This window comes from Tympanuchus pallidicinctus, unplaced genomic scaffold, assembly GCF_026119805.1.
Source record: "Tympanuchus pallidicinctus isolate F22 unplaced genomic scaffold, pur_lepc_1.0 scaffold30, whole genome shotgun sequence".
NCBI lineage: Eukaryota > Metazoa > Chordata > Aves > Galliformes > Phasianidae > Tympanuchus > Tympanuchus pallidicinctus.
The window spans coordinates 4657360-4671849 of record NW_026294748.1 but is presented as its reverse complement, the minus strand read 5'-3'; the positions used below and the strand labels follow the sequence as shown (position 1 = coordinate 4671849).

The following is a 14490-nucleotide window of genomic DNA, read 5'->3' as shown; positions in this document are numbered from 1 at the left end:
ATGGAAGGATTACGAAACACAGAGTGAAGCATCTAGATTTATGCAAGTACGTGAAAGAAAGGGAACGCAGTTTAGACCTACACAGGAGGTGTATTCTCAGAGATACGCCCATATAAATCCAGTCAGAAATGTAAAAAGCAGCTGGGTTCAAAACAGGAGGGAACCATGAAAATCATGGCTGTTATCAGTGAGTGCACATCTACTGTACGAGAAGGTCCACATTTCTGAAAAAAGTGTTTAGATCCAAAAGTCAGAATGACTGAGATCTACTTCTCAGAAGAGCTCTGAGCTGTAATGAGGCTCTAATGTACACACTTACCCCTGCTCTGCTTGCTCATGGTCTCACAGCAAGCTGTGCTCTGAGAATGGTGATGACAGACTTATGTTCAGTACTCTGGAGATGCTGCACGCACAGGCAGCTTGTGAAAAATGCTTTATATATGATCCAAGCCAGGTTCCTCTTAGCAGCTTCATTTTCACCAGGATATCACATATGTAGGAATGGTGCAGTAAGCCCTGGAGAGCTCTTCCCTGCTATACTACATTCTCAGTAGCTATGAATTCAATCTCATCTCAGCCGCTCTCCTCTGTGCAAAAGAAATGGTACTTCATTACTGTCAGGAATAAAATGCTTAAATGCTGTAAGTAAGCCACAGAAAAACTTTGATAGTGTACATTTGCTTTGCTAAGGATCTCTAAATGATGTTTCATACCAAACCTAAACATATGGCTGTGCTTTGCAAAAATCCACTTCAGTCACAAGGCTGAAGCTTGATATCCATCAAAGGCAAGCATTCTCACAGTCTCGCCTCAGCTTTATGGCTATATATTCATATACAGTCATACAGGCTTTAGATTTGTAATGGTCTGCTAAACATCACTGCTTATTCCTAACTGTAGTCTGACAGTCTTCAAAGCGACTGGATTCTTTCTTTTGAGGGAGACCAATGGAGTCAAAGCCTTTACATTTCAACCCGTAATTCTCTCCAAAGCTTTCCCCAGATACATTCCCTCTTCCAATTATGCTTTTGATAAAATACTTCAGTCCCTACGCAAGGTCCTCAGGAACACAAGAACTTGGAATTTACTCTCAACCTCCTCTACCCAAGGTTCACTGTGACTGCTTATGCTGTGCAGTGGAATGCTTTTCTTTTTTTTTCCCCCCCACTTCCCACATCAGATGCTGACTCCTAGTGTATTAATCATGTCAATCTGCATGTTATTCATACAGGTTACTGAGCAGAGTTATAATCATTTCAGCCAAGTAATTAAAATGTCCATTTTCCTACCTGTGCCCTACCTATGAGCTGATCCAGCTAGCATCCCTACTCGGTCAGACAGGTGGATCTGGACGAGGCAAATTAATTTAATTGCAAGGGTTGCCAGAGATGGCAGAGGTGTATTTTATGTCCCACAACTCTAGGCTGTTTCAGGACTGCTTTGCAGCTCATGGCTGTGATCACGATGACTGCCCACTGTCCTTTCTAAACATCTTCTGCTTTGACTAATTTGGTTGGGCTCATTCTTGGCTGGCTTTCCATCAATAAAACCCTATTCAGAAGACGGCCCCACTGCTTTTGCAGAATACAGCCTAAAAGAGAACATGAACAAAAGGAAATGTAATATACAGTGGAAAATTAAACAACAACACGTACTTTATTCTTAATACTCTTCACTTATGTAACTTCTTCAATCATATCTTAATGTTTACTTTATTTCAAACCACCTTCCCTCTAAGGACAGCTTGAACAATAGTGAGTTCTTCCTCATATTCAGCTGTTTGGAGATGAATGATAAACAAAAGTTGTAAGAGAACGTAACTGAAGTAACAGATCTGCACCTTTTGACCAAAGTCTTCTGCATTTTAAGACAAATGTTGATGTAGTTAAAGAATGACACAAAACAAAGATATACTCCATAAAACATTAATATTTTAATGAAAAATCTTAGCTTCATGTTTCTATCCAAAGACACTCAAAACTAGTTTTTTCTCCCCCCTTAATTTTGACCTATAATGGGACCAGTTTGGATAATTTTTTTTGCATTTTAGAACATTTTTTTTTAAAGATTAAACAACCAGGCTAGCAAAAAGGTATCCAATACATACTTTTCTTATATCAAACAAGCTAGTATTTCAATACAATGTAACTATACAGAATATATACATTACACATATGATCACAAAGCAAACACTACAGGCTCAGAACAGATTTGAAAAAACATGATATTCACATTGATTACAATAACTCTAAAAATGATTGCAACGTTGAAACGGCACTTAGTTTACAAAAAAAGTCACAAAAATATATATAGCCACCAAGAACTATGGTTCCTGAAAAATACTAATAGCCAGATAGTAGTATATAAAATGTGAAGTGTATTTAAACATCGTATACATTAAAAAACAAAACCAAAACCAAAAACCAAGTCTGTTAAGTCAATAAACATGCCAAGTAATCTAGCTGTGGCCAGCATCAACAAGAGAAGCTGTACTGTGGATGAGATGACGACTGGATATACGGCTGGTGACTGGAGACTGGCACAGTTAAGGGGGTTTCACTGTTACTAAAATGCACAAAGAAGCCCAACAATAATTTAATTCACATTTTTCCTCCAGCTTTACTCTTTCCCTCTTCAGGGTTTCACCACAGAGCAGCACCTAGAGTGAAGGCACTGCAGGTACAGGGCAAAGAAGCCGTCCAAGAAGTTTGTGTAGCCAGGGCTATAAGTCAGAATATCAAAAGCATGCACCAGCTAAACGAATGGTTAAACAAAATCACTCCTCTGGGGACATCAGCAACCCTCAGGAAGACTGTAGGTACAGTTGCCACACAGGCTGGCAGCACCAGAAACCGATTCGACTTTGTTTTAGTGCAGCCAGATTTGTAGTTGAGACCTGTGGGACACTGAATTACTGTGATAGCACATATTGAGTTAACAAAAACCCAGAGCAGTTAAGTACTGTTGCATTAAAAGAAATTCACATTTGTTTTTTATGGTACATTTCCTCAAATACTTTGAAACGAGTCCACCTACGAGGGACCTCCGATGTGGCTGAGGCACAGTCTGGCCTTGAACACTTTCATCTGCCATCCAGATGCTATGGAATTTATTATGTCCATCACTGGAGAGGAGAACCCTCCAAAGATGGGTTTCACCTTGTACGCAAAACTCGAACTTAATCCATCTGAATGAAAATTAGCTATTTTCCATTTTCTGATGGTGTGGAAGTTGCAATGGATCCAGGAGCAACAGGTGCTCCCACATCTGCATTTTCTCCATCCCTGCAGGGTGCACAAAGCTCCCGTTCTATTTGCATATAAAATGCTTCCTGGTGTGTCTCAGAGAGAGACTGGCAATAGTCTCAATGCTCTTACATCCTGGGGCTGGAGGGGAAAGCCAGCAACCAAGAAGCGACTTGAAGCCCTCATATAAAAACTTTAAACCATAGCTTAAAAACAATAAAATTTTATCCTGTAAAGGATATATAGGGATCATAGTCTTACAAAATATATCTTACTGCATTGGCAGCTAGTACTTTTTAAAAAAGTTTAAATTCACACCTTTTAGACTCAAATACATGTGAACCCAGAACCATTTTCAATAACCTAGTCTACTAATCTCTCAGTATGAGAGACGTGACTACACTATCTGTGAGCCTGACAACTGAACTCAAACAGCAGCGAGACAAACCAAGAAGAACACATATCACACGTGGTGCAAGAAAAGTGACAAGCAGTTCTGATGGGGAGCTTAATTTGCTGAATGTGAAGGCAATCCCATGGATCTCCAGGGGACTTGTGCTATGTATCTGCATCAAGAAACAAAACAAACCCTTACAACTTGGCCAAATCTCCCACACAGCTAAAATAGCATTCATTTTTCTTCCACTCTTTGCAGGGAAATAGAGAGCTGCTGAATTTTATCCCCTCTCCCAAAAAACCACATTGAGGCAGAGAAAAAAACATCCCACTGCTTTCTTGTTTTTCTCATTAGACATACTGCTCATATGCACAATATGCAAGGGAGAAAGGCCCCATACAGAAACCCCAAGAGTCTGGGACCCGAGCATGCGGCAGATTCTTGCTAGTTCTGCAGTAGTGAAGGCACTCAACTTGCAAATAAATGGGTGAGGAGAGGATTTTCCACTGGGTGAAAAGAATGGTGCTGCATAGGAGAAGGACATGCAGAAGTAACACATTTGCATCACTTTGTGAGTGAATTTGGAGGCTATTCATCACGGCAGAAACTACTGCAATGGGTAGCATGTATCCATCTGAAGATCTCAAGACGATGAAGGGATTGGAGCATCTCACAGTGCATGCTGAGAGAGAGCTGGGACTGGTTTGCCCAAAGAATAGGAAGCTCTGGAGGATCTTACCCACGTGTACAGCTACTGGATAAAAGGCTGTGAAGATGGAGCCAGACCTTTCTCAGTGGGCACAAGCTGAAATACTAGAAATTCCATTTAAACATGAGAAAAATTCTACTAAGGTGAGGGTGGTCAAACACCAGAACAGATTGCCCAGAGGAGACACAGGGTTTCTTCTTCGGAGATATTCAAAACCTCACCTACCCTGCTTTGAGCATGGGGTCTTGGACCACATGATTTCCAGGGGTCCCTTTCAGTCTCAACTGTTCTGTGATGCCGGTCAAGTAGAAAGATAAATGCAAACCAAGGAACTTGAGGGTAGGGGGGGGAAAGGATAAAAACGCAGTTCAAGACACTCAGATAACGTATGGAAGGAAGCTTTCTGATTAAGCCCAGGTGCAGCATCAGACAAGTTTCTTCTAGTTTAGATATCTATCTCGCTCAATTTGGAATCCAAGTTTTAGCAACAGAACTTGTTTTAAGATGTTCTACATTTTTACATCTGTCCCGTGAAGAACACCAGTATTCCAAAGAACTGAACATTTCCAACAAGTTAGGGAGGAAAAATAAAAAGGATATTTGTGTTTAATTTATGCTCTACGGAGAAAAGAGACAGTAGCAAGAAACACAAATGGGAAAACTAACAAAAAATGCCTAATCCTAAACCAAACAAACCCTCTAAGAACTCTACTGCCCCTGCAGTGGAATCAGACTGAAAAGTGACAAAAACAAACCAAACCAAAACAGATGTTACACAGATATTACAGGGATGAAAAGATAATGTGTAACACTGTGCAATGAAAAATGAAACCCACGGCTTGCCTTGTCCCAAAGTGTTAACTCATTTCTTCTCAAGGAAGAACAGATTAGAACTACAAAGGTAGCGGGGTGCTTTTTAAACTCTTTTTCACTTCTCTTTGGTATTCAGAAAGCAGTCTGCCTTCTGACACAAAGTTATGACTTCTAAAAATCCAGTATCCAGATACGTCTGTTCTGTGTTTGCACATCTCCTCACCAACAGACACATTAACAAAAGATCCAGTGGGTGAAAATTACCAGATTCTAACAGAAGTTTATGTCCATCTGCACCTGACCACTGAATGTTACACCTGTACAGTCTGGAACTGTTTCTGTGTGAGTACAATTTTACTGCATGAATCACAAAGGAATCTCACGGACCTGGAAAGATGAGTAACACTTACTACACAAAAGAAAATCCTTTATTTGAGTTCAGTGTCATAGCCCTATAAGTCAAGATAAAACTCATCAAAAGGCATTTTCTTGTCTCACTGGCTTTTCAGTTATAGAAATCAGAAGTGGAAGAGAATTGGTCTTTAAATTCAGCCCACCAAAAAGACACCGGACCGACTGGTAGCACAGCATCACAAAAGACTATTTCTCCTTCAAGCCCTTTTAGGAAGACCTCACAAAGGTAGACAACAAGACTGAACTGTAGCAGAGAACTCCTTTGCAGCATATTTATAAAACACTCTATGGATTTGGTAGGGAAACTTCAGTAACATGGAAAGGATTTAAATTCCAACCGTTTTCACTTTATTTAACTAAAATGTGTATTTTGTACTTAACCCAGAGTGGAGAAAAACTGCTGAAGACAATGAAACTCTAAGTTCTTTCCAAAGGGCAACAGGCTATTATTCCTTACAAAAGCAGGCTATCAGTAGAAACAACCCAGACCTACAGAGTATCAGCTGCCTAAGCTAACTGAACACAAACTGATGGCGCAATATAATACGACTTTTGTGTCCTCTGTTTCTTCAGGAGCACCCCTTCCTATCAGCTTTTCCTCCTCGTGTTTGCATAAAGCAAATCCAGACAGAAAACAATAACTTAAAATCAAGATTCAAAACTGAGGGAGCGTATCATGCCTTTGGAATACAAAGGCCAAGTAATACCTACTCTCTCAGCACATCATCTGTAGGCGACAGGCATTTGGCATCAAACACCGAGTTAACTTCAGAAGCAATAAAAAAAATAAATCAAAAACCTCCTAATGTGTTTCCTAATTCAGCTTTCAAAGCAGTACCATAACCCAAACAGCCTCAACAAAACAAGAATCGCTGCTCTGAAAATCCCATACCCTAAATTTGCGGCTTTTTCTAAATATGGAAAAAATGAAATTGCAAATCTTTCACAATTTATTGCTTACTTGAGCTGTGTATATAGCTGGAGTAATGGCCTTTAATAAGCTGAATTGGCAAGGATTTAGAATGTTTTGAAATAGGAACAATCCATCACTGCTATATAGGCTTTTTGTAAACAACCCCTTGTTGGGTTAGAAAGTTGGCCTCTGAAGGGAATAAATTGCTTGTTTTGTCCCAAACAAGCCTAATAAAAATTTGAGAAACCATACATGCATATGTATAAACAAAAAATGTGCAGTAACGCAGAAGAGAGCCCATTTATTTTCCCCATCTGTAAATTCCCTTTAGTTAGGTTTTGGAGACTAGTAGAATACAGTATGCATGATAGGAAGAAGTGACCAGAACTGCAAGCAATCCGGCCAAGATTTCAGAATTTCAGTTTGGGAAAACCTTCATTTTCACACACGGTTTCCCTTCTACAGAAAGATACAGTCATGAGACATCAGTCAGGCGTGCATGGTCTTACACCCCTCTGACCTCCTCACTTCACTGCACACCACAGAATTTTCCTGACCATAGTATTTCCATGCCCAACCTCAGACTGGCAAATCCAGAGCGGCTATTTGAGATGTTTCTAAAAGGACTGAAATATAAGGAGAAGGAATACCTGGCGTGACATTGCTTGGTTTGTCAAAACCATTTATCTGAGATGAAAAGGGACAATGTGTTTTTTAAAAGTGTGTGTCTGCTAGTTTCAAAAATGCTTACGTTGCCAACAAAGGGGTCGCAGTAAGCGCTTTGAAAAACAGCAGGCACAGAGATAGGAAACGCCACTTTTTTAATGCAGAAGATTAAAGCATCCACTCAAAACTAGTCAAAGCTGCTCAGTAATGATTTCCAACACATCCTGTTGTTTGTCATTTTAAAAAGGTTCCCTCTGATTTCTTTCCCTTAACCAGAGGGTCTGCAGAAGCAAGAGAAACTTAATGAGCTGTTCTAACTGTGGAAGAAGAAATAGTTAAAGTGATCTGAATCAGTTGTTCTTCTTTAGAAGTGTATCACAGCTTCCATGATGTTTTGACAAGATCTTTTTGTGCATTCAGTCTTAAATATTTTCACAGAAGTGATCATTCAGTCATGAAAAATAATGTAACATCTGTTGCAGTTTCCTGTTTAAAGCGTAGCTTACAAAGTAAAAAGGGAAAATCTCCCCACTTTCGTTTAAAAAAATTAAATTAAAATGTACAGGACCAAACACAGGCACTTTCCAAAGAACAAAAATGAAACCAAACCATGAATTATTCAATAGTAATAGATGACAGCTCCGGTTTTGGAGGGTCACCTGCAGTTGCCTCAGCAGTGGCGTTAGTCTTTGGCTGCTCTGGCACATCTTCTTCCTTCTCTGCCAACCCACCCAGAGACCCCAAGGGGAAAGTGCTTTCACAATTCTGAGTTGACGAGACCTGTGAAATGACAGGCATTTGGACAGAAGAGTTGCTTTCAAAGCCATGCTCCCCTAGCTCATACTGCCCGAGGGTCTCTTCTTGTTCCTGGTTTAAGTAGTCCGGTACTAGGAAGTCACTAGAAGAGGGGCAAAGGACAGAAGAGAAATGTCACTTCTAGCACAAACACTGGAGGTATCAGTTTCTTTGTATCAGTTACATTATACAAGCTGCACAGAGAAGAGATACTTGCTTCACTCTGTTCTCAGATCTTCACAGCAGCACACCTCACTAAGCACCCAGTTCTCATTTAAACACACAGAAAAAAATAGTCAACAACATCTCTTTGTCATCGTTGTGCACCCCTATTTCCAGCACAGAAAACTTCTGATTTAGACTGCATCACCTTGATGAGAAAGAAAGTTAACGATCGGAACATCACATGGCACTGAAAACCTCATCGACAAAAGGGAACACTCAACCATTCAAAACAGAAACAAAAATCAGTTCAGCGCTGGCAAAGATGTGGGCCTTTTCCACCCCTGAGATAAGATCCACCCAAGAAACAGCAGCACTCAGAGCGGACAGGCTGTAAAAGAAGCACGAGGTGAGGAAGCAAAGCTTCTGCTGGCAGTACAGGCAGGTTGCCAATTGCAACAGTGTTCTGTGATGGGCACACAAATCACACGAGCTTGAGCAAAGCCAAATTTCATTTCCTTCTCTGATCCACACCAACTTACTCCTTCATGGACAGCAGTTCTACAACTATTTAAAGACACCACATTCTGTTATTCTGATCATTTAGCAATAAGTTAGCTAGAAAACTAAAAAGGTATGAAGTCAATGCAATCTTTCCACAATATCCACCATATTAAAGCAAACACTTCAAATGAAGTCACAAGTCTATTCTCTACGTAAGCAAACAGTCTGTGGACAACGTTTTGAATATTAAATCACATACAGCGCTCCACAGACAGTACAGAATGGCTTAACTCCATTAGCCTGCCCACAGATACAACTGAAAATATAAATGAAGTAGCCCAGAAGCAGTTTCTGCATATCACTGGGTTCTCCAGTGCCCTCCTATGAAGTTCACACACTGTAAAACAGATCAGATATAACAGATAGTGGTGCAAGAATGAATGTGACTCAAATTAGCTGGCAACCTGATGAGAGGCACAGCAGGCTGCCCTGCAAGCAGGAAAAGATGATTTAGGAAAAAAAGGAAATAGGGGAAAAAAAAAAAAGAGAGGGGGGAAAAAAAGAAAAAAAAGCAGCAAGTTTCCCTGTTAGGTTTTTGCTGTGCACCTCACCTGCTCTGGAAGTAGTTTGCTAGCTCTGATGCTTCATGGTTCAAGCTCCGCAGGTGAACGATTAAATTTCCAGAGTTGGTGAACATGGCGCCGCATGTTTTGCACTCGTAAATCCGAGGCTTGCGGATAATGTGCCGGGAAACCCGCATGTGGTGTTTATATTCCCCGAAGGAAGTGAAAGTGGCACTACATATCTGGCACCGGAAACAGCGTTTACCTTCGTGCTTCAGGCGATGCATCTTGAGCGAGTAAGCTCGGGTGAACTTTTTCCCACAGCGGTCACACTGAAATGGTTTAATGCCTGCAAAAAGAGAGCAGCAAACGTTCAGCTTTTGGCATGGCAAAATCCTTGCAGATTTCTCGCGGTGGAAGCACAGCAGCAGCGCCCAGCCGCAGCGAGGCGCCCATTCAGGAAGAAGCGCTCCTGTTAACTTTCAAATGGCAAAACAATTAGCACAGAGCTGCCATTTTTCAGAACCAGCTGCTGTTATTTCATAATTATGTAACCCATCTTTAATGCTTACATTTCTTCTTCCTCACAGCTTAAAATGAGCGTAAGTTTCCATGGATTAGACTATGATTAAGGAGCTGAACCACAGCCAGAAAGGATCTGATGCAGCTGTCATCTCGAAACATCTTTCAATTCTTTTGATCTTGGGAGATTCTTGTGCCAGACTGGCTCCCAACAATGCAATTATCAGACTACCCCTAATTGCAATGTCTTTTTCTTGCCGCCTCTGGCCTCAGAGCAGTGTTCTGGCAGGGGGGACATTGTGTACAGGGTTCCCCCTGTAATGCAGCAGGAATGGTGATAAAAAAAGTAAAGCAGCAGCCTTTATATTGTGTGGGAACCCTTATATACAAGAATTTTCAGCAACCTTGCATGACAGACAACTCTTTAAGACGGTTTAAGTTCATGCTTTGCCTTTTTTCTTGCTTTAATTTAGTCATTCTGTTACCCGTTCAGTTTTCATTTATTATAGGCACTAATAAAACCCCAAAACATATGAGCTCTGCAACATGCTGCAGCGCCTGAGAGTATGTAATCACACCCAAACAGAACTATTACAACATAAAAGACTGAATCACCAAAAAGTTAAATAAAGAGTCTGAACTCCAGAAAGTGTGGAAATCCAAACATGAGGCCAAGAATCTGGAATACGGAGCTCTATTCATAATAGGGCTGTCAAGGAATAAAGAAGATTTTTTCAAAGGGCTGAATGTGCATCAGTCCAGGCTGTTAATTCCACTGGTCTTTCACTCTGCTTTCGTTATGTTCAAAGTGAGAGCTGAACTTTTAATTGGGGCTTTTACACAGAGAAAGCTGTAGTTAAGGTTACACTGAAACTCCTCGTTAAGCATGTGAAAACAAGTTAATATTCTAGAATATCGTCTGGTGGAGCTTTTCATGCTCGCATACTCTTCACGGGCACCTATTTCCTCAGATAGTCTGAGCAAAATCTCTTCATCCACTTTGCTCATGTGAAAACACTTCTAACACTTCCACGGTGTGGGAACTTATTTTGCACATTTTGCACAATAATTACTCTACAAGAGTAATCTCTTCTCATATTCTCACCCGGGGGCAGCCAATCGACAGATCTGCCAGAGATGCTTTGCTGAAGCTTTCTTCCATCAGCTACAACTTTAGCAACCTCCTTTGGATGATTTTGCAACTGATACATCCATACAGTTTGCTTTTTTAAATACTAGATGTGTTTTTACTGCTGGCCTGAACACATTATGGCCATTTTGCTTGAAGGCATTTGACAAAGAACTGCTGACAGTGAAGAATTTATGCCTCGACCTTTGCGGGTGCTCTGCCTAAAACTGGTACAGCATCTGAGTGCAGGTAAGAGTCAATCTCAAACTATTAGATGCTGAACTGTTAAGCTTAGTTAGTGCTCAGCTATAATAATTCCTTAATATTCCCTCCATTCACTAAAATGTCCATGTTCTTGCTGGGTACCACTGAAAAGTCTTGAAAAATACTGATAGCAAAGACATTAGGAGTTCATACTTCGGTGAGAATTGAAAATGGGTGCAACTACTTTGGGATCAAGAGTCAGAAGAGGCACTTGTACAAACCATTTCATGCCTGTATTATCTGTAGAAACTGAATTCATTATCAAACCAGTTCAATCACAATTTCTCCAAAAACTCAGATCCAAAACCACGACATTCTTCAATGCAAAGACACAAGGTGACATATTTTCTAATGGCTGCAATTCTCCTCCGAAACACAGCAGACAATTACGGTCTCCAAGAAGAAGAATTTCAATCTACATCACTTCTTCAATATAATAAAAAAAGCCAAATATACTGTGAGGTTTCATCTGCAATCTTTCCTGCGAGAAGAACTTATTCTGATGACTTCCAAGCACATTTTTTTTCAGTCCACACAAATGCTGATTATCCATCAGTCAGATCTATGTATCAGAACAAGCACTCGGTGAGACCTCGCTACCCAATCTTTCTGAAATCAGTTCTCTTGCACCTGGCACGTGATTAAAAAGGAATTGTATTCCTGCATTTGTGGCATTGTGAGCCAACGTCTGCACGTCTGTGAATTAGTAATTATTGGAAATAGCACCATTCCTTACCTGAGTGGATAAGCATGTGTTGTTTTAAGTTCTGAATGCGAGTGAACCGGACCCCGCAGGTTGGACACTGAAAAGGTCTATCTGGACCATTTGGGCTGGGTCTCTCTGTGCTGCTGGTAGAAGGAGCAATGTAGAGTTGGTAGGGATACTGAACGTTCTCCAAACTACAAAGAAAAAATTCACTGATTTACAAGCAAGCTAGGGAAAAAAATTAGAAGCCATGTCTGTGGAAATCTGAACCTCGAGCATATTAGAAGGAAAAAAAGACTGGCCCTCTGCATTCCTGTCGAGATCTATATTTACATGGCAAACCTCTTCCTCTCTACAGCTGTGTCTGACCTGCATCCTGAATTTTATATTCACTGAACAGACAGAATGGTTTGTGTTTTTTCTTTTTCACAACAGGTTTCAACACTAGCTGAATGCAATTTTCTGGCGTGGGCATTTTATCATGCAGATTGATGATTTACAACCAGTCAGAAGTCCCTGAGGAAGAATTTAAAGAACTGAGTAAATGGGAAAGAAAAGGTTTATTTTGCAGCTTCAGTGACATTTACAAAGGAAATTAAAGCCAATTCATTTCCATTTCAATTCACGTTCCATGAACAAACATTAGCATCTACAATTACACAGCCCTAAATTTAAAATATTAATCTAATTCATCAATACTTTTTCTTATCTGATTCAATCAGCTCTATCAGAATACCTCAAGCATTGTGCTGAAAAAACCAGCATGCAGACTATAATAACAGAACAATTTAACTTCCAAAGTAATTCATTTAAGACTAATTGCTCCTACGCAGCCTCTAGCTGCAAACTGTTTAAGTGTTATAATCCAAGTCCTCTGGCAATGCAATTGCTTCACCAAAGGGCACAAAGAAATAAAAACATCTCTGCGGGTATAAACAGAATAACAATGGGAATTTGTACTTACCTGGGATTTCCCTTTCCTGAGCACTAAGGTCTACCTTTTGTTTTCTTTTTTTTTTTGGTCAAAATAGACATTTCAGCTTGCTCACAGCCTGAGGGCAGATCAGATGTCACTGGCAGCAGGAATCCGCTCTGACCCTGAATCTCACCTGCAAGTCACAATTACCAGGGGCAGAGCAATGCAATTTTACTAAACCCTAATGTCTTAAATGCAAGGTGGAAGAAGGACAACAATGTCTCCTGCTGAAGACAGTCAGAAGGTCTCCCTAACTGCACAAATCCTTTGGCTGGGACATCCACCTCAAGCCCACTTTGTTGGTTTCTAGGTAGGGTTGTATTTCTGGACTTCCAACAGGAATTCCAAAAGGAATACAAATAGACAAATACACAATAAATATATGCAGACCAGATTAGCACAGGAGGATAAGCATTGTGATAACATCTTTGAAATCAACACCTTCACTGTATTTACTTTGGAAGTAAATGCCAACAGAACTTCAAGAACCAAGTATCTGCATTCTGGGTGCAAATTATGGGTCTCAGCAGCAAAAGTTCCAGATGAAATATTTATCTGGCGAGAGGGCATCAAGCACTGCTTGATATACACAGGTAAGAGTCTACTGCAGACGTTTAGCATCTATAGTCTATAAAATCAACAATTTCTGGCCTCATATGGAACTGGAATAATACTTGCCCTAAGAAAAGTTAACATTGGGATTTATACAAACATTTATAGAATTTTCTTCCTGCATGCTGATAATATTATCCTAACAGGTTTCTCTCACCCATGCTAATGGAAAAGCTGGTACCAGGCAGCACAAACCAGGTGCAGCAGCACAGCTCTGGCCACAGCCTGACCACGTGTTCAGTTAGTGCTGAGCAGGCACCACAAATGGGCCAAAGTGGACCCAAAATGAGTCCTGGAGAGTCATCCAAACAGGCTTAAGCTGCCTATCTACAGCAGACTTCTGCTATGAAAACCCACTGCCCATCCTATTATTAGAAGCCTGCTGAGAGCTGTACCAATGTTTGGAAACTGGACAAGCAATTTTACTGCCCTATACTTTTTTTTTATACATAATTGGGTCCTAAAGAGCTGTGGAAAAGATAGATGCTGGCAAACTTGCTGACCTTTGCTAAGGGGGAAACTTTCACGAAGGAAGTTACCAGCTCATATCCTGCATCTGACAGAACGGGGCCTGCCACTTAGGGGACCAAAAAAGATGCCTCACATGCACCTGCAACAGATGAAGTTATATTCAAACATAGGTTCTGATTTGCCTAACTAAATTTCTGCCATAAACTCTGGCACTCCTGCTTCCCTTTGTGAGCAGATCATTAGACAAAGAACCGAGTTTACTCAGATGGTATTTGAGAAATATCACAACGCTTGGCTAAGGGATAAATCCCTTCAGAAAAGGTTTCCTTGCCCTCAGCTAACTGGAGAATTCACAGTTAAAATGTAAGCTAATATGTGGCAACAGAAGTTACAGCTGTGATGCACAGAACTGCTGAAGGGACTCTGGATAGGCTAGAAGCTCCTGGCCTTAGATGTACATACAGATATATACATGTTAGAGTGTTCAACTAAGAATTACACTGCGTTATTTGCAGCAATATTTAAAATGCCTTACAGAGAACTTCATTTTCTGGTCGCACATTTCTCAGGTCCTTCCTCCCTCATTTCCTGCACTGTGGGCTTGTCAAGAGGCAAAGTACACTGTGCTC

The 14490-nt window shown here is 40.6% G+C and overlaps 1 protein-coding gene across 5 annotated transcripts in view; it reads right to left on the bottom strand.

Annotated features, from left to right (window-relative positions):
- Window positions 1–1911: 1911 nt before the first annotated feature.
- ZBTB44 (zinc finger and BTB domain containing 44) overlaps window positions 1912–14490 on the bottom strand; it is a 37504-nt gene continuing 24925 nt past the window's right edge. For 2 of the 5 annotated variants that reach the window (XM_052697543.1, XM_052697547.1), the window contains 3 exons: window positions 11833–11996; window positions 9230–9530; window positions 1912–8055 (listed from right to left, as the gene is read on the bottom strand). In XM_052697543.1, coding sequence (XP_052553503.1) covers window positions 7773–8055; window positions 9230–9530; window positions 11833–11996 — 748 coding nt within the window. In that variant the 3' untranslated portion in view covers window positions 1912–7772. The remainder of the gene's footprint in view (window positions 8056–9229; window positions 9531–11832; window positions 11997–14490) is intronic. The other 3 variants (XM_052697545.1, XM_052697544.1, XM_052697546.1) reach the window with 3 other exon arrangements.